Genomic DNA, 22,881 nt, shown 5'->3' on the forward strand with positions numbered 1-22,881 from the left:
TGCCACTTCCTCTCTCTTCCAACCCACCCAAAGTATTGCTCACTCCTTACCTGAGCCGGTCACAGAACATGTCCATAATTCCCAGCAACGACTGAACACAGATGTTTCGAGAGAAGTCATCAAACTGAGAGAGGGAATACCAAGTTAAAAGATAAGATCTCAAAAGAAACAAGAGAAAATACAAAATATAAAGTCTTATGCTTTCCACAAGATAACGCTTCCTATACATGTTGGCCTGCTCAATATTTCAATGATTTTTCAAATGTTACCTATAGCCAATTCTGCTCCTGTGACAGTCTGCCCTCCCCATACGTATGGGGAAAGAGTGTATGCTCAAACTCCATAAGAAATAATGGGGCACATGCTTGCGGCAGCGCACGGGGCATGTGGCATGAGAACATAAATAAAGGATGATAATAATAATAATAATAATAACAACAACAACAATAATATTTCTGCCTGGGCTTGCCTTCTGCGTGAGCTCCAAGTCACGGAAGGCAAGCTCGCCTATAAGGCAGGCCAACTGTACTTTCATTCAGAACTGTGGACTGTATAATTATTAACTTAGTAAGAATAAATGCAAAAAGATGATCAGGTAGACATGAACTGAGGTAATGTTGACAAGTTAAAAAAGTTTAATGTTTTGCAAAAAATTCCCATTGTTTATATTCAGACAGTTTTCAGTCTTCAGGCATAACTTTAAAAAAAATACTTTATACACAATCACAAAAGCTAGAAACTTCCTATGACATTAAGGTGAACCAGATATTTTCCTAAGTTGCCAGGTTGTATATCAGGGGCTTTTGGGGGTGGGTGGGGGGAATCCTATAGTCCCTGAATAAAACACTTTTATCTCAGGTTATTAGAAAGGAAAATGAGGTTGCAGAAAAAGGTATCTAAATGCTACCTTGCTGATGGCCATCAGAACACTAGAAGAAGACACCATCTGTAGCCAAAACAAGAGAGACAGAGAGAAGTGGTTACTAGCAAAAGATAACATTTTAAAAAACAAAACCACAAACAAGCCCTGCCATTTCGACTGCCATGGGGGGGTGACAAGGTCACTTAACAGCGTCCCAGCTTGTTGCATGAGCGCTGGTCTGGCACAAATTTAAACAGACATTTTTAGGTGATGGAATATTTGCTGCACATCAACTTTGTAGTGAGCAACTAAAGAAAGAAAAGGATAGGTTTAAAAGCATCCAAAAAAAAAAAAAATCTCTTGGTTGCAAAACCTTGCAAGAAAGTTACGGTAACCTTCCAGCAACAGAAGGGTGAGGGATGTTACTTGTTTTTCTCACTCAGGGCAAACTACACAAGACAACACATTATCACTATTCATTCGGCAGAGGAAGGTGAATGAAGATTTCCAAGAATCTCTTTCAGAGCCACAGCAGAAGCTATTAAACATAAATCATTTTGATTTCATTGCTTATTTTGATTTTATCAGCTAGCCATAAAATTGTTTATTGTGATTTCTAGTTGTTCCAATAGTTTGAACAACCCCACAACAAAACGGAACTGATAATAATCAGAACAATGATTACTGTACTGAATGACAATCCATGATTAACCAGAACAATTCTACAGGAACACAGAATACTGCTTCCTGAGATTTCTTATAGTTCTAAAGATATGCTTTAAATCAAGTGGACAACATTTTTTGACATCTCTCATCCTCCATGATTTAGCAAAACCAGAATAATTTATGCACAAGATTAAAAAAAAAACTTTGGGATTATATATGATATGAAAAATGAGCTGAATTGGTCCAGTATTTCAAAGAGGAAAAGAGCCAGAAAATCGTGTTGTCACTTAGATCTGAGTTCTGTCTGAATTTTTTTTTTAATCATCTAACTGAATATAATCATTCAACCCATTAAAATCTATTTATGCCCCCTGAAGATGAAAAGGCCAACTATGGGATTTTTACCTGGGAACTGATGGCATATTTCAGGTAGGACAGGATCAGTGGGTTTGGTGCGAGGCCAGTCATGGCTTGTTCAAGAAGTGCTTCTGTAATTAAAAAAAAGAAAGAAAGGAGAAAATCAACTTGAGTAATGAGCAACTTGAGTAATGTGCATGAAAAAGAATGAAAGCTACCATGGGAGCTGCAAAGTTCTCACACAAAATCTTAGAAAGTGCCAAGTTCCCATAATTTTGGGTCCTCTGGCAGCACAGGGGGAGTAAATAATTCTGGGGAAGGGGTGCGGGGAAGGTAGGTCATTATTCCACAAGGAATTCTGGGTAAGAAATGGATGCTGCTGCCATGCCACCCCCTTCCCCACATGCTGAATTTGCTGCAGTCAATGCACATCACCTTTACATGACCTCTGCAGCCTCAAGTGGTACAGAGCACTTCTCAGAAAGCACCTCTGTTAACCGGTAGTATGCGCCAAACACTTCCGAAGATTGAAGGAGAGAAGGTGGAGAGGATTGTTGAGGGCTGGCACATAGAATCTCTCCACAGAATGCAGGCCAATTGCTGGCACGCATTCCTCGGTGGCAGCCTGCCAACATGCTGGGTTTGGCAATGAAGGAAGGGGCAGCGTATGCCCTATCTGCTCAGTTAAGTTTTGAATTAACCATTTGAATGACTATACAGTGCCGGAGGAGGCAGGGGGACTCTCCTAAGCCCAGCTATTTCACTATCTTCTCAGAAATATTTATCTCCCATCACAAGAACCTTCCCCACCTTCCTCTATAACAAAGCAAAAAGGGTTACCATCCTCATTTTCCCACTATGCCTCCCATCAGCATCCTTAATGTGAACAAATGTAATCTGGGTTAATTAGCTCTCCACATCCATGGATTTTTTTATCCATGGATTCAACTATCCACAGCTTGAAAATATTGGGAAAAAATCCTATACTTTCTAAAAAGCAAACCTTGATTTTTGCCAATTTTTATAACGGATTCCATTGTATTTAATAAGACTTGAGCATCCAAGGGAGGGGGGCTGGAACCAAACCACAGTGGATATCAAGGGCCCACTGTACATACTGTAGATTTCAAAAAATTAAAAACCGGACACAACCTGATGTGGTGTATAAAAACCACCACCAGGAAAAGGGGCGTCTATTTAGCACCACTGGACTAACTGTAATTCTACTGCTTCCAGCTCTTCACCTTTATCCATATTCTAGGGCTGCATGGAGCAACAGCCACAATAGATATCCATATCTAAGGCTGGCCCAAAAAGTCCCATCAGACCCAATATACTACTATCCCTTCTAAAGTTTCCCTTCTGGGGTTGCCCTAACAACCACTAGGCCTGCTCACAGTTCTATCCATTAACCTTTTCCAGATGTTCACAACATCAGGGCAGCCATCAGTAACCTCATCCATCTTCCATAACTGTTTGAGAGTTATTCATGTCCACTTCATAATTGTTCCCCAGTCAACTACTGCCCCCACCCAGAATATAACCCACCTTTTTAGTTATCCACAGCCTTTGCAGGGTGGATATTTTCCACAATTTATGGAGACACAAAACTGTCATGTCTGAGCAAAAAGCCAAAAGTCCTCCTCCAATCTCAGCTGGAAAAACTACACCAGTCTTGCAGACATATTAATAATCATCTCCATTGTTTATATTCCATCATTAATCCACTTGGTATGTTACAAATTTAAACAGAACAGATCCCAGCTTTAAAAGCTTTAGTCTTTTTTTTAAAAAAGTGCTGAGCAAACTTAAAATTCCATGAATTTGTACCATACAAGAAATGACACTAGAATTACCATAAAAGTGTTGTTTTGCTTTTCAAACAAGATAAAACCAAGGAGGAGGAAGAAAGGAATGCAAACATCAGCCAGTGATGAAGAGAATGATAACATAAAATTCAATAATATATATCCAGAATTCTAAAAATCACATTTTTCCTTCCCTTAGTTTCTAGACCCTTTTGTTATGAAGCTAACCATGACAATCTGTGGGAAATGTTTACTTAGGTGTCACAATTTGGAAAGAACAGTAATGGGGCTAAGAATGATGTGAAAGTGCATTGATATTACAAAATTAAATCCATCTCATATCAGTTTAATTCTTACTTTGGTTCACTGCATTCCAACATAATGATAAACTATGGTTTATAATTACATGACTATGAAGCTCGCATGTCTCCTCTCATCTCTCCTTTTGGCATGGCTGCAAGCCGGCTGAAGGTTTTAGTTTCTATTTTTAATTACACATATTTCAGCAGTATGTCTGAACTGAAACAAACTACAGTTGGTTTACTGAAACATGACAACTTCAACCATGGCTTATAAAGCTTGTTTGATTCAGTAAACCCTATTTAACACTAACCATAGCTTGTTCAAGTTCGGACATCATGATAAACTATTGTTAGTTATTAATGGTAATAAAAGTCTGCATGGGAGAGCAAAAGTTCAAGCTTTATGAATGTAACAAACCATGGTTTTCCCTACCCATATCTCCTTTAAAAAATCTTCAATGCTATAGTTTTGTGTGAAACACACCATACTCCTTTCACAGAACACAACATTTTCCATTGTTTCTTAATTGGAAGCCATGAAATGTAAACAGCCACTGAATTGTAAGTCTGTCCTTGCTTACAGACACCTACCCAAGCTTGAAAAGATTACTCAATGGCAACAAAAGACCTTCCAACAGAGTGACACATCCAGATGTTGTGGTAGACCCCAAAATCAGCTCTGTCCCCATATCCTCTTTGATAGCACTGCTAAAGGACCCCATAATATTATTCAAACCTTTAGGAGTACACATTCATCCTCTAAAATGATAAAATATGATGGAAATGCTCCCCATGCCCCTTAGAAAGCATTTGGGGGTTATGTATACAGCTCTCAAAGGTCTTGGGGGGCAATGTGGTCACCTGGCCTCCCATGGTTTCCCACCCCTGGAATAAAGGCCTTTGTCTCACCAAAGGTCATCTTTTGTTAACCAACTACTAATCAATTCTCTGCCTATATACATTTTAGGTTTTTTTGCTTTGCTTTGCTTTGGTTTTTTGTTCCCTTTGGCCTTTTTGATTACAATCCTGAAGCCACTAGAGTTCATCTACACGTTAAACTCTGTTTCTTGCTTTTGGCCTGGGTGAAACATTTCCACTACTATGCATGTGTAAATCTACTTATCTATGGTGGGATGGACCAAATGTGGTATAGTGGTTTAAGTGCTGGACTAGGAGACCAGGATTCAAATTACTGCTCAGCAATTTGTGGCGCATAGAGCACACTGTCTAGGAACAACCTGTAATGAACACTTATGATCTGCAGTAACTATAAAACAGACCTGCTAAATTCAGGATGTCCCACGTAGTCCCCTTAGGGAAGAATTTTTTCATGTTTATGGCCCACTGGTAATCACTCCATCTTTCTTTCCAAGCATGGAGAATGGCCTGTTTGAGGTTGACCACTTTCATCATCTTCTTATCCTGTAAGAAAAATAAAACTTGACCCTGGACTCCATCATGCATCCTATCAGACTTCCAACATTTTTCCAGGATATAAAGGGGCTTCAACACTTCTCTCTCATTTTGTTAAAAGAATACTTTTTCAATGCCAACCATGCAATTCATGGCTACAAAAGTTTTCAACTGAGGTCCATATGAGTTCCAAACTCTATCACTTGGATTATGCCACACACTGGTTCCACCTTAGAGCTTCTGAAGAAACTATATTTAAATACAGTATTCATATTTGTAACAAAGGAATTAGCAAAACCCAGAATTTATTCAACAGGCCAGCACCCTTGCTGTCAAATTGACCTGGGGTAAAGGCTGTTTACTCTGGGATCGGACCAGATCCATGTTAAGTCTGCTAGGATCTGTGTCATCTAAGCAGAACAATGCAACACTGGGGGAACACAGGCATTTTGGTCCTTTTGGACAACCCCTGAGTCGGGGCTCCATCAACTAATATACATAATTACAATTACATACAGACACGGAAACTTTCTCAGAGTTCCATATGGTATGTCATTATTCTTTAGCAGCCTTTCTGTATTTTGACAGTTATTTTATTTTATATCAGAGAGGGGAAAGCAGGTGGCCTTTCAGATGTTGCTCAGCTGCAGATCCCATCAGCTCTAACTGGAATAGACAATGCTGAAAAATTCAATGAGCTGCAGTGCAACAAAAATATAGAGGACCACACATCATCTATCTGTTTATAACATGTAATCCTATCTGTGGACTAATAAAAAATTCCACGGTGTCCAATAGGACTTACTATTTAGCAATTGTACTGAAGACTGCAATCTGAATGACCATTGACACAAATAACTAAATGGTATGTGTAAAGGCATACATTCCTTTATGATTAAAATGCTCTTAAAATATACTGTTATTTTGCAATTTAACTTTCCAAATAAATAAAAGCAGCTCTTTGAACCTCAAATAGTCATACAAATACACACAGAGCAAGTCTGAAATGGCTAATCCCTTATGATTAGTAAACCCTGCATTCTTCCTTTTTGCACGACAGAGCATATGATTTCTTGAAGATTATAGAGTGGGTGGTAGAGGAAGTGGAGAACTGAATTCCTCATTTATACTCCCAAGTCTAGGAAGGAAACGGTTTAGTACGCCTGTCATTTCTAACGCTTTTATTAGTACAAAGCAGAACCGAGCTACACAAAACAGAAGCCATTTGGTAGTCTCCACCAATTCTTTCTGTTTTATAGATCCAGTTTGCATAACCCAGAACCGGAAATGAACGAGTGAAAACTGGATGTGTTGGGCATGCTGCATCATGCAGAGATGTGGAGTGGGAATTTTTCCAAAACAGAAAAAAATTCCAATGCTCTATTTTTCCCTGGAAAGTGTCCAACCCATCCACATACATGCATACACACACCCAATCATCCATAATTATCTGGGCTGTTTACTGCAATCAATTATGTTATATAGGCTAACTATAGTATATGAACTTCTAGCTATTCTTTCCTCCAAGGTATCGAGTATTGACAAACTTAAAGCTCAGAGGAATAGACTAACAAATGAACACAATGCAAAACTTGTTCCTATATTACAAAATATCCTATGTCTCAAACAGTCACAGGTGCAAGTAGTCAAGACAAAAATGTTAAAAGTTGCCTGTGACCACAGACTCCCATCCATCCTTTAGTAAAACAGAATGCTCAGTTAGTTGTACTGAATCAGATGTTTCTCAGCTTGAAATGGAATTGATAATTAGTGCAGTGAGTGCATCTGAAACCACTAATTTATATCTCTACAAAAGAAATAAAGCCACAGATATATCTCAGATTCAGCTCTCTTTAACTACCGTATGTACTTGACTATAGGCCCAAACAGACAGGTCATAATAAAACTGCTTTGGGTTACTTTGGAGGTATGCTGTTTAAATGATGCATGCGTCCTTAAGAGGCTGGAAACTGCACCAAAGCCATGCTCCAGTCCTAAGGACTGGAACACAACTTTGGCGCAGCTTCTGGCCTCTTAAAATGCATGTGTAATAGCATACCTCCAAAGTGACCCGAAGCAGCTTTATTTTGGCCTGTCTGTTCAGGCCCTATAAGTCAACCTCATATATGAGTCTGACAGGTTTGGGGCCAAAAAGTATGGATTTTGATATGCCTTGTGGGTAAATCGAGGGTAATAAAACCTCAGGGCATGTAACAATGTAGCTAAAGGATGAAGCAAAGGAAAACACTAAAGGGTGGATGGATGAGAGAGCAGAAGGGAATCAGTGCTTTCAGGACAGATTGCACTCTTCCCTTTCCCCAGGGGATAGTTCCTTTTGGCCTTCCGTTTTCCTGGGGGATCCATTCCAGACGCCCCCTGCAAAATGGAGGCTCACACATATTCAAGCCTCATTGGGTTTAGCGGGGCATGCATGCTAAGCGCGCACACCATTGGAAGTGGCAGAAGTCACCCCTCCGTAGATATTCGAGGGTGCGGGTCCCAGATCCACAAGTTAGGAGTGGCAACTGTACTTACACTGATCCATGGCTAAGTCAACTCTGGTTTTCTGGCTTTAATGATTTAATGGGAATCTGTAAAGTCAACATCTATATAAGTTCCATTTTGAATCAATGGGTCTATTCCAGTTGGTACTATCAATTGGATTTATACACATATAATTGACTACGCCGCAATGTCTTTATATAAATTGATGGCATAGTCACATCTGGAATACTGTTTACAGCTTGAGCTATTAAACCTAGGGAATATCACCAAAGTGAACAAATGCAGAAAAGGAAAACAAAAAACAAAAAACATCAAATTGTCACTATCTTCTCTGTACAAAAAGGTTAATAGTCTTGAAGCTTTTTGTGGGATGCAGACAAAGGAAAAAGTTTATAAAATTATTAATAATATGGAGAATGTAAAGAGGTTTTCTCTCTCACGCTCCTATCATAAATCAGGGCCATACTGTGACAACCCATGAGCCAACCATAGCAGTTGAGGTTGCTGATTCCCATGTCAATGGGATGGTGAATCCATTCCCAAATGTGACTCCCTTTACTGAATTAAAACATAGAGTATTCTTTGCTTCGCACACATGAGAACCACTAGGTGTAATGGTTTGAACACTGGACTATGGCTCTGGAGACCATGATTTGAAGGCATACAACAATAAACAACTATACACTCATCCTTCCATATTTGCGGCTTTGATTATTCACAGACTTGATTAATATGTTCTCTCTAAGAATATCTAGATCCTCCAGTGCAACTCTATGGTCTACTTCAGAAGTTGCACTGAAAGACCTAGAGATTCCTAGAGAGAGTACTCTACTAGGCCTTTGTAGCTCCTCCAGCGCAACTCTATGGTCAGTGTCTGGCAGATGTTGAGATTCCTAGAGAGGTGTCCTCTCAAGTAAAAACATGGTGTTTTTGTTATTCCATTTCCATTTCTACTGGGGTCTTGTGCCCCTAACCCTAGCGAATATGGAGGGACAAGTGTGGTTTCTAAACACAGCTTAGGCTGCATCTGCCCTGCAGAAATAATCCAGTTTGACACCACTTTAACTGCCATGGCGCAATGCTACAGGAATTCTGGGAATTGTATTTTGTTGTGATACTAGATCTCACAATCTGTGCATGGTGAGGGAGAATAAAATGGCTTGAACAATCCTCATGTTGGCATTATTATCTTTATACTTTAGAATCCTCTCCTGTAATGTAAACTTAAAACACCGGCTGGGAGAACATAGAGGACAGAACACTGGCGAGCCACTAGCCAATGGATCAATTGGATCATTTCACACTTGCTAGGAGTCTTGCAAAATAAATACACAAAAATGTTAAGAGAAAGAGGATCTTGGACTGACCTAGAGACATGCTTACATTAAGAAAAAGATCGCCCTGGAAGCATCCGCATTGCAGAATTAATGCAGCTTGAAACTGCTTTAACTGTCATGGATCAATGCTATGATTTTTATTTACTTACGGTCTTTATACCTCACCCTTCAGCCCTAAAGGATCTCAGGAGCGGCTTACAATTATTATTACTATTACTATTATTATTATTATTAATTAGATGGTAATTTTATAATATATATTATAATATTATATAATAATAATAATAATAATAATAAATTTTATTATTTATTAATCCTTTGGAAAGGTGGTATATAAATAACATTTATTGTTATTATTATTATATATTATAAAATTACAAAAGCAAATCCATAAAATACAATACAGTCATACAATAATAATAAAACCAATACATGCATAAAATACAACTCTAATGAAATACAATAATACAATATAAATAATTCCCTCCTCCTCCTTCCCCCCCTTTAGATATTTAACAAAATATCAAAATACAACATATAGCTCTGCTCTGGGGCCCCCACAACAAACTACAATTCCCAGAATTCCATAGCATGGAGCCATGGCAATTAAAGCGGTCTCAAACCAGATTATTTTTACAGTGCAGATGCAGCACTAGCTGCCATAACCAGCTCCAGAAGGGGGATTGATTGATTAAAGTGAGGCAAAGTTGGGGTTCTTCCTTTGCTCCTTAAAAAGCAGCTGAACTTACCAATGGTTTCCCCTCTATTATACAGTACAAAGAAACACACTCCTTCTCTCTGCTCAGTTCCTGGGCTCCGCCATTTTAGCGCTTGACAAAGAACCTCGCCCTGATTGGCTGGGAGCGGCTTCTCCGGCGCAAGGGCTGCTGGGAGTCGTAGTTTTCTTTAAAGATGCAGGCCTAAAAGGGATCCTAGAGTGATGTATTGGTTTGAGGGCTGGACTATGACTCTGGAGTTGTTGTTGTTGTTGTTAGAATCATAGTCTCACTCTATCATGGGGTTTTCTTGGCAAAATTTGTCCAGAAAGGGTTTGCCATGGCCTTTCCCCCTGAGGCTGAGAGAGTGTGACTTAACCAAAGTCACTACCAGTGGGTTTCAGGCACAGTGACCACTAATATCCTCCTATTCTAGGACACAGCCTTCTGTCCAGGGGGAACTCCCAAAATGTCCTCCATTTGGGGCCTAAGAAGCACAAAGCTACATTTATAGGAGTGTCTTTTTCAGCTTTTATTTGGTAGTGTCCTACATTCACTGTGACCAAGCATCCTCCTATTCTAGGACACAGCCTCCATTTCAGCCTTATGTCCAGGAGGAATTCCATTTGGTAGTGTCCTCCTTTTCCAGGACACAGCTTCCATTTCAGCTTTCTGTCCAGGAGTAATTCCACAATGTCCTCCTTTTGAGCATGACTAAAAAGCAAGGATTTATGTTTATATGAGCATTTTTTTAGCTTTTATTTGGTAGTGTCCTACATTCAGGGCAACCAAGCATCCTCCTGTTCTAGGACACATTTCAGCCTTATGTCCAGGAGGGATTCTCAAAATGTCCTCCCTTTTGAGCACAACTCAGAAGCATTGGTTTATATTTATATGAGTGTTTTTAGATTTTGTTTGGTCACAGCCGATATTTTTTCTTGAAGGCCTTACATTTTGCGGTGCCTTGGCCTGCTTTGGACAACTGGGTTCGTGGCTGAGCTGGGAACTGAACCCGGGTCTCCAGAGTCGTCATTATTATTATTATGTTTATGTTTATGTTTATTTATATCCCCCCTTCCTCCCAGTACAAGGACTTAAGGCAACTAACAAAATTAAGACAATCTAAGGGCCTGAACAGACAGGCCAAAATAAAGCTGCTTTGGGTCACTTTGGAAGTATGCTGTTTAAATGCTGCGTGCATCCTAAAAGGCCAGAAGCCGCACCAAAGCCACGCTCCAGTCCTAAGGATTAGAGCACAGCTCTGGCACAGCTTCTGGCCTCTTATGATACATGTGTCATTTAAACAACATACGTCCAAAGCGACCCAAAGCAGCTTTATTTTGGCCTGCCTGTTCAGGCCCTAAGTTAAAACAGGCTAGTGCTCAAATCACTGCACTGTGCTGGCTCATTATGACTTTGGAGACTAGAGTTCAATTTCCCAGATCAGCCATGGAAGCTCACTGCAGCTTATACTTTTGGAAGTAATTTTCTAATGATTCATCTCAACCATCATAGCATTGAGCCTTGAGCAGCAAGTTACACTCTCTCAGCTCCAGAAAACCCTGTGATAGGGTCACCTTATGGTTGCCATAAGTCAGAACCAACATACAACAGCATAAAAGAGAACCAGTCTGATGGACGGTCATGGTTCAAACACCAAATTGCGATTCTGGAGACCAGGGTTCGAATTCATGCTTGGCCATAGAAAGTCACAAGAGACCTTGGGCAAGTCACACTCTCTCAGCCTCAGATGAAGGCAAGGGGAATCCCCCTCTGAACAAATCCTGCCAAGAAAACCCTGCGATAGGGTTGCCATAAATCAGAAACAAGTTAAAGGCATGCAACAAGCATAAACATTCAAGGCAGAGTAAGATTATGTCTGAGTAAAGATGGCTAAAATTGCACTTTTAGTGGGTCTATATTAGTGCAATTGTTTAATGGCTTTCTGAAGGGGTTAACGTTGATGCAGTCTTTGAATAGCCTGGGACTATAAAATTACTTCCATTAATTAATTATCTCTTTGTAGCTTTGGTTAGCACTTTGATGGGAGACTGCCCAAGGAATACCAGGTGCTTTAGGCTATATTCCGCAGGGATGAAATGGCAAAAACACTCTGAGTATCTCTTACCTAACAAAACCTTGGTATTTATCACATGGAGTTTTTTGCAGCTTTTTGCAGCTCAGATCCGACATGACTGTGGGTCCCACAATGCGAAGTCACGCGATAACGTGATGTGTTATCACATGTGATTCCTTTCTATGGAGGCTCCTTCCGTGGCGCCTCTGCAGTGATTCTAAAGTGACCCCTCATTTTGGTGAAATCGATAACAAGCAAATTCACAGAATTCGCTTTCAAGCTCACTTTGATTTCACTCCGAATTGGTCTAGTGTGGAATGCAACTTTACTTCTGCTCTGGTACACCACCGCAAACCTCCCGGGTTGTAAATTTCCCATGATGCGGGGCTGCAATTTCCCCCCATTTCCTTTTGGTGGTCCTTTCACTTTCAGGGCAACTTTCAGGACAACCCATTTTTGTTGGAATATATATATGTGTGTATGTGCGTGAATGTGAATATACAGATATGTATCTCTATCTGTCTGTCTATCTATCTATCTATCTATCTATCTATCTATCTATCTATCTATGTGTGTGTTGAAATTGCTGGAATGGAAGGGAAAATAAAAAAGGGGGATAAAGAAGACACAGAAATATTCATGAGGCAAATATTCACACAATTACGTGAAACAGGGAACAAGAACCTGTGCCCCTTTTCACCCTAGAAACGTACAAGGTCATGATGCGTTCAGACCCCCACTGACCATGCACAAGGGTGCTGATTCAAATCGTTGAATCTGCATGGTATGCACCAGTGTGGTAATACAATTTGCACTCACTCCGATTTGCATGAATCTGCATCACGTGACTTGCCTTGGATTTGATTCTCCCTCGATTTGGAAGGGCAACGGAAGGGCAACCAGGTGTGAAAAAACATTCACGTTATAACATGTATTCGCATCGCTGAACCAGGAGTCACCATGGATCTGAGCTGCAAAAACCTCCGTGTGATAAACACCCTTGTGAAATTCATGGCATCTCCATGTGTCCGGCAATCTGAAGGCACATACACACAGAGAGTATTTGGGCAAGTGTGCTCCTTATCAAGATTTTCTTCTTTATTTCATTTTAACTTATTCATATCTAGAACCAATGTAGGGATGGTCTACTGTGGCAAGCTCCATTGTTTTAAAATGGGAGAAATGAGTGGCAGCCTACAGTTCAAATTGAGAGTATGAGTTCCTGTTATACCATGCAATGTGGGGAAGACTGCTAACTTTACTTACAGGTGTGCATCCCCCCTACATGGTGTAATGTTTTGAGTGTTGAGCTATGACTCTGGAGACTAGGATTCAAATCCTGGCTCGGCCATGTAAACCCACTGGGTGACCTTGGGTAAGTCACATACTCTCAGCCTCAGAGGATGGCAATGGCAAACCCCCACTGAAGAAACTTGCTAAGAAAACCATATGATAGGATCACTTTAAGTCAGAAACAATCTGAAAGCATACAACAACAACAACCTCTGTGGTTTAACAAGCAAACAAACAGAATCACTATGGAAATAAGAATCATGCTAGGCTATACAGTTGACTCTCCATATCCACAGATTCTTTATCCATGGATTCAGCCATCCACAGCTTTAAAATATAACAAAAGTATATAAATTTCAAAAAGCAAACTTTGATTTTGTTGTTTTATATAAGGGACACCATTTCACTATGCCATTGTATTTAATGGGACTTGAGCATCCACAGATTTTAATATCCATGGGGGGTCCTGGAACCAAACCCCATAGGGCACAAGGGGCACACTGTACTGTGGGGCCATATATCCATTTTGTTCAGCATGTTTTCCAACAGTGGTCACATAGTAGCCTTTAGAATGCTAGTTCTTAACCTCTTTGGGATCACAGACCTGTACAGTATAAGAAACTCATAAAACTATAAATCACCCACACGCAATAGCTTCTTCTTTGTGTTCCTCTTCATTAATAACTTTTGTCATCCTGATTATAGTCTGAGATCGCTGGGCCACATGTGTCCCAGTTTTAATCTCTGAAACATCGAAGTGTATGGTGACAGGTTCATTGGACCACAAGTTAAGAACCCTTGTTTCAAGACGTTTACACACAGCAAGGGCAGACAAGTAGTGTTGCCTCCTCTCTAGTTTAACAGTTGTTATGAAGTACATGACATGTAAACATGGAGATCCCATTTAAATAATGTGACGTGATCCTTCATGGCTGTGTATTTATGCACCAATATTAGTGGATGAAACTGCCTATCTCCATGCCATCAAGCTGGTGTTAAAGGCACACAAGAAAGTCAAGTAAGAATTGGAAATGACTTGAAGGCACACAACAACAATGCACCTTCATTTAACCATACTGTAAGTATCAATCATATATTTCCCTTCATAAAGAGATCCCAGCTTCACAAAAATATCCTACAGTTTTCCTTTGCTGTGATTTTTGGATAACTAGTGGCTCTTTACAGTAGACAAAAGCTGAGAATTCTGTCAGGAAAGATGCTGCACCTGCTCTGATTACCACATTAATATGAACAAGGGTTTATCTGTGTAGCTATAAGCTGCTGAGATGTTCATTTTGCATAGAAAGCTAGATTAGGAGTTTTAAAATAAATGAGCAAAGGCACTGGCAAGGTACTTAATACAGATTTATCTTGTGAAAAGTTTTTTTCTTTTATGCCAAGGCAAACAACTGTGCCCATCAATGGCACTACCTATTAGCGGTGGGATTGTATGCTCCTGTGAAGGAAGAGGTTATGCTGACAACTGCAATGCTGCTGGTAGGATCTGCCATGCCAGACAGGCTTTTACTGTGAAATCAGATTAAATGTGCCAAAGAGCTACTCGGCAGAAGAAGTACTGGTGGAGGAGCTCTCAGAGACAACAGCAATGGCACCATAGCTAACTTGTTAATACAGTTGGCTCTCCTCTTCTGCAGGCTTGCTATCTATGTTTTGGAGCATCCAGGGATGGCCCTGCTCCATTGGTGGTGTGTGTACATGGCCACATCAACATGGTCACATGCATTTCACACTGCCTTCGGAAAGAATGGGACTTGAGGTCCCATAGATTTTGCTATATATGCAAAGTCTGACCAAAAAATATCGGTAAGATTTCTGTGAAAACCCACCAATATAACCACAATGCAAGTTTATGCTCCAACTACAACTATCATATATAGAGTGAGAAATGCCAGATGTCCAAGCTGGGTTGAGGAAAAGAAGAGGCACTAGGGATCATATTGCAAACATACATTGGATAATGGAGCACATCAAAAAATTTCAGAATAAAATCAGCCTGTGATTTATAGATTATAACAATTTGTGTAGATCATGAAAAATGTTGGATTGCTATTAAATTAATGAGTGTGCCACAACCATATGGTTGTCCTGGGATTCATATTATTAATCTTAGATGTATGTATAGTATTATTCACATTAGATGTATTCATATTAAGGCCTCATTCCCACTTACAGATAAATCAGTCTGTGATCCAAATCGATGGATTGATTCGACAGTGGAGCATGGTTCCCACTACATTTGCCCTGATTACATTTTTCCTCTAAAACAGTGATTTCCAAACTTTGGTCCTCCAGATGGTTTGGACTGCAGCTCCCAGAATACCTGGCTGTTGGACAAGCTGGCTGGGGCCTCTGAGAATTGAAGTCCAAAACACCCAGAAGACCAAAGTTTGGGAATCACTGCTCTAAAATAATCCACTTGTGGTTCACATTCATGCATGAATCTATTCAAAATGGACCCACTCCAGCCAGAGGATGGGCAAATTTAAATCAATTCTGATTTGCGTCTGGTTCACACTTGCACAGAATCGTTGTATCAAAAAAAGACGTGGAAAACATCAGTGTCAAAAAGACGTAGATTAAATGGGTCCAGCACATGGCCCCCCTCTCGGAATCGCTTCAGCGGTTCGGTTTAAGTGGGAACCAGGGTCGTTTGAACTGGTTCAAACCAATTTGCAATCCGGTTTAAAAGGTAGTGGGAATGAGACCCTAATGTAGGGGTTATTAATATTAGATGTATGCTTTTATATATAAAATTAGAAATCTGCCCTTACAAGCACACACATTCGACAGTGGAACACACTTCCTTGGAGTGTAGTGGAGTCTCCTTCCTTGGAGGTCTTTAAGCAGAGGCTGGATGGCCATCTGTCGAGGATGCTTTGATTGTGAGTGACTGGATAGCCCTTGTAGTCTCTTCCAATTCTATGATTCTGCATTTCATGTACAGCTGACCAGACTGACATCTTCTTCACCTGCGGGCAGCAGGCTAGTTTATAGGATGCAATGGAAGTTAGCAGACCCAGTTTTGTCTTTCTTCAGCTTCCTGCTTCCCTGCACCACTTGCATAAAGCAGCTTTCGGACTCTGTTTAATACTAGGCATAGCTATGCTTGGACAATAAGGAAATTAAAGGTGACCATCTTTTCACTAGATGAAAGTCTGTTTTTCCCATCAAGAGATTTGATAGGAAGTGATTTTGTATTGATCTCATCTTCCATGCCTTTCCAGAAAGTCACAATTTGGCTGTCTGTGAATCTCACACCCTCTGACTATTCCAGCATCTATCTCTGTCATGTGCAGTAGAGGACTCAACAGTGTTCGCCATCTGCCTGGTAAAATCAAGCAGCAACATGAAAATGAAAGTGAGGAGGTGGAGATTGATTCACCAGCCGTGTGAGCTGCTGAGCTGTCAGCTTCCTTACTCAAGAAATGGATGTCGCCACAGATGTGACCTAGACTTTCTTGGAACACAATTTACATGGTGAAATCGAGTCTGATTTTGACAATGTCAAGAGAGGCCATCTACTTCAGTCCCCTATCCCTAAAAGGGGGAACTATGTATTAGCCACAATTTTAAAAGAGTAGAATCTTCTGTCTGTGGTTCCCTGTAGAATTTGGTCTCTAGAATCTTGAAGCCTGAGATTAAAAGAAAATTCCAGTGTTGAGTCCTTATGCTAATATATGAATAATGCTTGGTCATTCTCAGAGCCCATAAGATAACAAATAGGATTTCTGGTGCAGCAGCCAGTTGTTAGTGTCTTAGGCTGCATCCAAAATGTCTCACAAAACTACAGTTCCCACGATCCCACAGCATTGAGCCATGGCAACTAAAGTGGAGTCAAACTGGATTATTTTTGCAGTGCAGATGTAGCCCAAGATAACTTTTTGTGCCTCTGAACAACCACCAGAAGCAGGATACATTATGCAAGTGTAGCTTTAAAAGGAAGAAAATTATATATATATATATATATATATATATATATGCATAAAGTAATAATGCACTAAAGTTACTTGGTCTCTACAATATAGAGAGAGAATAGAGAATATATAGTTTTTATGTTTACTATTGCTATTTACTTATGAAATGTCTAATATTTTTCTATTTGATGTTTTTTCTTTTCTTTTGAAGCTGCCTTGTTGGCATGGAATACACAAAGCCCTGCCAAAAGGCAAGACCAGTTACACACCAGTTCCTCAATAAATTAGTGTAGTCATTGCTATTTTCCTGCAGGACAGTTGTTTTGAATCTATCAATAAAAAAGATTATTTATCCAATCTGGGGTTCTGGCTCATATGTACAACTGAAAATGTCTTAGTTGTCTTTGTGGATAGTAATGGGCTGGAGGAAGGCAAATAACCAAAGCTCTGTTCCAGCCAAGGATGAAAATCATTCACACATAAAACTCTTATATTTTCTGTTTTCACATTCCCTAGGTGACTTTGCCCTCCACCTTTTCTTTGGATGTCTAAACTGTATTACTAAATGCTCCGCTGAAATGCTGCTGCAATACGGGAAATCTAGGGACTGAAGGAAATTTTTACTCATGGGGCAAAATTCTTATGGGGCAATTTGTCCCCTCCCAGTAGTTACACCCCTGTCATTTATTTAAGAAATAAATATTGAATATTGAATGAGACCATAGATCCTCAAACAAACAGGTCAGCAATGGAGGGGGGGGGGTAGAACAGATGAAGTATAGTCACTTGAGCATAAAGTGATCTGAATTGCACAGAGCAGTATCACTCAAAGTGATAGTCCATGGACTGGTGCTGGACCCCAAGACACGGACTGCTAAGTAATTCTGGAATTTGTAATTTTGTGAGCTAGTTAGCCACAACAAACTACAAATCCCAGGATCCTGTAGCATTAAGCCATGGTAGTTAAAGTGGTGTTAAATGACATTATTTCTGCAGTGCAAATGCAGCCTCCATCAACATTAATATAATTATTTATTTATTTATACTTCCCTCCTCTCCCTGTGGATCGAAGCAGGATTGCAACCAATGCAATAGAAAAACAATACAGTTACAATCAACCAAAGTTTTTCTAGCAAAGACCTTAACCCTCCCATAATACGATGATAAAATTAACAGTTAAAATTTAATCTAATCATAGGCCTGTTATAGACGGGCCTTAAAGTACGTGCTGAGCATGTACTAGGGTTAGGAAGCGGCGGTGCTTCTGCACCTCCCCAACCCTAGTACATGCTCATCATGTACAAAATGGCAGCGGCCGTTCCACACGGCCGCCTCCATGACTACATCATGACCGCGCCGCCTCCAAATGAGGTGGCACGGTTGTGACGTAGTGGGGCCATGCCAGGGCGCCTAGTGCGCCCTTTCCACGGCCCTGGAAGGAGCTCCATTTCGGAGCTCCTTCCTGGCTTTGCATCGCTGGGCGCAGCCTTCAGACAGCTGTGGCCAATGACACAGAGGAGAAAGGGGCCAAGTGGCCCCTTTCTCCTCCTCCCCGCCGCCACGGGGTGTCCTTGGGGCTTGAAGCCCCAAGGACACCCCTTTCCAGGCTGCGGGGAAGGGGCCCTTTGCCCCTTCCCCGCGGCCTGGAAAGTGGCAGATCGGGGCCTCAGCGGCTGCCATTCTGGCCACTGAGGCCCTGATACACCGGGGAAAGGCGCGCCTACAGGCCGCCCCAAAGGGGCGGTCTGTAATGCACCATAGTCAGTAAACTGGAGCATTAAAGTGGATGGGGCTATTTTATACAGAGACAGATGGGAAGGCCTGCCTGAAGAGATCCGTCTTAACTGCTTTCTTGAAAGCGTCTAACGTAGTAATAAAATGGATCTCCTCCGGCAGGTCATTCCACAATTTTGGGGTGGCAGAAATAAAAGACCTCTGGGAAGTTGTCACTAGTCTTGTCTTCTGTAATTGAAAGGAAGTTCTTCCCAGAGGTTTTGAGAATGCGTGGCAGACTATATAGGGAGAGGTGTTCCCGCAAATAAATTAAGTCGGTACAGACCAATACCATTGTAACATAGCAATTTTGTACAGTGGTGCCTCGGGTTACGAAATTAATTCGTTCCGCCGCCGCTTTCGTAACCCGAAAAGCCGAAATGCCATAGGCGCTAATGGGGAAAAGCCGCGATTTCGTGCGAAAAAGCTGAAAAAAGCACCAAAATTTTTTTCGTAACCCGAAAAAAACATTCGTAACCCGGAACAATTATTTCCTATGGGATTTTTTCGTATCCCGGAAATTTCGTAACCTGGGTATTTCGTATCCCGGGGTACCACTGTACAACGAAAGGTGACTGCAGAGATTCAGAGTAATGCTTTGAAACCAATTTTACTTGCAACTTGTCATTGCTTCCTAATAATAATGTACAAAATGGTAACAATATTAGTGTTCTTTTTTGTGTGTAAAATGTTGCTTGTGGGGTAGTTGTGGGAGAGGAATCTTGCTCATTTTATACATTTAAGTGTTGGTTTTTTTTTACAAAGTAACACATTTACCTTTGCATAAAGGGAACCAAATAAAGTTGCAAATTACCTCTTAGATACTGCAACAAATAAAGGGAGCAAATTTCCTTTTACCGTAAATGTAACATTCCAAACTCTGGGTGGGGATGTAATTGGATGCAAAGTCAAGAAGCCAGATAGTAGATCGGAGCCAGGTGAGCATTCCATAGAAGCAATGCAAGGCAGGCGTGCAAGAAAGTATAAAGGTAGGAAGTCAAACCGCAGCCTGGGCCTCATCAATTCAGACAGTTGCTCTGGGCTATACTAGACATCACACCACATGCATGGCTGTCCCTCAAAGCTCTTGTCTCCTCCCCTGCAGATCTAATATAATGTAATAATGGCATAACTGTCTATGCTTCCTAACTTGCGTACCCTTTGTAGCTGCAATTCACGGAGTAGAGCTGAAGAAACACAGACTGTTGTGATGTCCACAGATAAGGCCACACTTAAGACTGAAAGGAAGAGATGGATGTAATTTGAATATGTAATGTGTAATAAAAAGGGGGAGAAGCTTAGAAGGTTTACAGTAAAGGTGAGCAACATATGGTTCCAAATACTAAATGTAAAGGTTTTCCCTTGACAAGATTGTCTAGTCATATCCAACTGTATGGGGCAGTGCTCATCTCTGTACTAAGCCAAAGAACCAGCATTGTCAAAGATGACTGATTGTTAGAAGACAATTTTAACTGATGATGGTAAACATTAAATGTCAACATAGAATATTAAGATTGCATTTGTTCATTTTATGATGACACACTGACTCTGATAATATTAATGTAGGGCTTAAACAGACAGGCCAAAATAAAGCTACTTCAGGTAACTTTGGAGGTATGCTGTTTAAATGCTGCATGCGTCCTGAGAGGCCGGAAGCCACACCAAAGCCACGCTTCATTCCTAAGGACTGGAGAGCAGCTTTGGAACAGCATCTGTCCTCTTAAGATCCGTGTGACATTTAAACAGCATACCTCCAAAGTGACTCAAAGCAGCATTATTTTGGCCTGTCTGTTTGGGCCCATAATGAACAATGAACTTATTTTGTCTTGTAATAGTTCTTGTTTAGTGAACTGTAAGTTATATTTTGTTCTTGTTAACTGCCTTCAAGTCGACTTCGACTTATGATGACCCTATGAATGAGAGACTTCCAAGTCTCCCTATCCTCAACTGCCCTCAGCTCTTGCAGATTCATGGCTGTGGCTTCTCTAATTGAATCTATCCATCTAGAATGTGGTCTTCCTCTTTTCCTATTGATCCCAACTTTACCAAGCATTATAGCGTTTTCTAGTGAGTCCTTTCTTCTTAGGGTATGACCAAAATACAGTTTTGATCGTATCGTTATCTGTTTTTTTCTAAAGAATATGAAAGATCTGTTAACACTCAAATATATTTGAATTCAATGTATTAATGAAATAAAGGTAGTTAATTTATTTAAATAATTAACTAAATATCTTTATAACTGACTGTCTGATCAGGAAAGGGAACTTCTGGTTGTGTAGAAGCTAGCTTGTTGAAAACATTAACACACCATGCAGTGGCTGTAAAAAAAAAATCCATGCTAGGGATTATTAGGGAAGGAATCAAAAGTAGCATTGACGATATCATAATGCATCCATGCTCGATATACCGGGTACAATTCAGGTCACTGCACCTCAACAAGGACCTTGTAGAACTTGAAAAGGTTCGTCACTTTGCATGGCACTTTGTAAATAAAATCATCTGTAAAATCTATGCTAATTTGGCTGCCATCAATTGGTAGGGGTCCAGCAGATATAATATTGGCCTGTTTGAACAATTGAAGTAAGTACTTTTCTCTTTGTGACGCCTGAGAATAGGGAACTAGCGCAGTGTAGGGATTTGAGTGTTGGACTAGGACACTGGGAAAACAGGATTCGAATCCCCATTCTGCCATGTAAACACATTGGGTGATCCCTCTAAACAAATTCTGCCCCCAAAACTCCACAATAGTCAGAAATTACTTGATGGCACACAATGACTACAACAACCTGAGAATCTATCTATCTATCTATCTATCTATCTATCTATCTATCTATCTATTCAAGAAATGTGACCTATCATGTGTGCATTTGACCCTCACGGTTCACAAATAATAAAAATATGCAACACAGAATAAACAATATAACAGGCAATAATAATATAGTAAACAATAAACTGTCAGCTATTTTAAAAAATCAGAGCCTTTTAAAAAAAATCCAAAAATAAAGATTTATACTTTCCCTTAGGAATCAATATACTGATCATCCCAGTAACAGACCATGAGATTGTGGTAAAGGATATATAGAACTAAATAGTGAATAGACCAAACATGAGTGCCAAATATACTTGTGTCAGTTTTCGTGATTGCTTGCCATCTTCATCTGATAAAGTTAATTTCTCCATCAGTTCCAATGTCCTGCAACTTCTTTTCCATTGAACTAAAGTAAATTTCCAGGTGTCTTTCCAAGCTAGGTTTATCTCTAGTTACACTGCCAGACAGGGGGGGAAATATCACTTTTATATATTACCCAGCCTTTCCCTTCACTTTCCTCTAAAAAAAATGAAAGTAAGCCAAGTTACGTAGACATGTGCATACTCTCATTATCTATCCCTGCCCCCATTTCTGTAAAAATATCTGACTAGCATTCCCCAAGTAGAGGCTACATATAAACATATGTACCAGTTTCACCACATTACTTCAGCAGCTAGTTACTGAAGTAACTCATCCCCAAGGATGTCAAATGCTAGCTGTGGATTAGATTCATACAATGTCCTTTAGTCTTGGCTGAGAGTTGAACTTCAGACCTGTATATGAAACAGATATTGTAAAAACAGAAATATTAGGCAATTTCCATTGGAAACTGAACAGCAAAACGATGATGCTCTATGGAATTATCTCAAAACATTCTGATTTCATAGGGACAGTTATGAATATGATTAATCTCATTCACTCATTCAGCTGCTTTTAAAATGACCCAGTTTCTCTCTCCTCCTCCCAATTTCCCCCTTTGTCCTCAGCTTATTTCAGTGGCTGCAAACTCAGTTCAAAGTGGGAAAGTA

The 22,881-nt window shown here is 40.2% G+C and overlaps 2 protein-coding genes across 9 annotated transcripts in view; one reads left to right on the forward strand and one right to left on the reverse strand.

Moving 5' to 3' along the window:
- MED24 (mediator complex subunit 24) overlaps window positions 1–10,073 on the reverse strand; it is a 63,028-nt gene extending 52,955 nt beyond the window's left edge. For all 8 annotated transcript variants that reach the window (XR_006104749.1, XR_006104750.1, XR_006104748.1 and 5 more), the window contains exons 1-5: window positions 10,000–10,073; window positions 5,276–5,417; window positions 1,934–2,016; window positions 908–946; window positions 51–124 (exon numbers count right to left, since the gene is read on the reverse strand). Coding sequence is in view for 4 of the 8 variants with exons in the window: in XM_042476505.1 (XP_042332439.1) it covers window positions 51–124; window positions 908–946; window positions 1,934–2,016; window positions 5,276–5,408 (329 nt within the window). In the remaining 4 variants the exon portion in view is untranslated. The remainder of the gene's footprint in view (window positions 1–50; window positions 125–907; window positions 947–1,933; window positions 2,017–5,275; window positions 5,418–9,999) is intronic.
- The window catches only part of RARA (retinoic acid receptor alpha), a 938,446-nt gene that overhangs the window by 175,852 nt on the left and 739,713 nt on the right, over window positions 1–22,881 (forward strand). The gene's annotated exons all lie outside the window — the stretch shown is intronic.

Source organism: Sceloporus undulatus, chromosome 6, assembly GCF_019175285.1.
Source record: "Sceloporus undulatus isolate JIND9_A2432 ecotype Alabama chromosome 6, SceUnd_v1.1, whole genome shotgun sequence".
In the NCBI taxonomy this organism is placed as follows: domain Eukaryota; kingdom Metazoa; phylum Chordata; class Lepidosauria; order Squamata; family Phrynosomatidae; genus Sceloporus; species Sceloporus undulatus.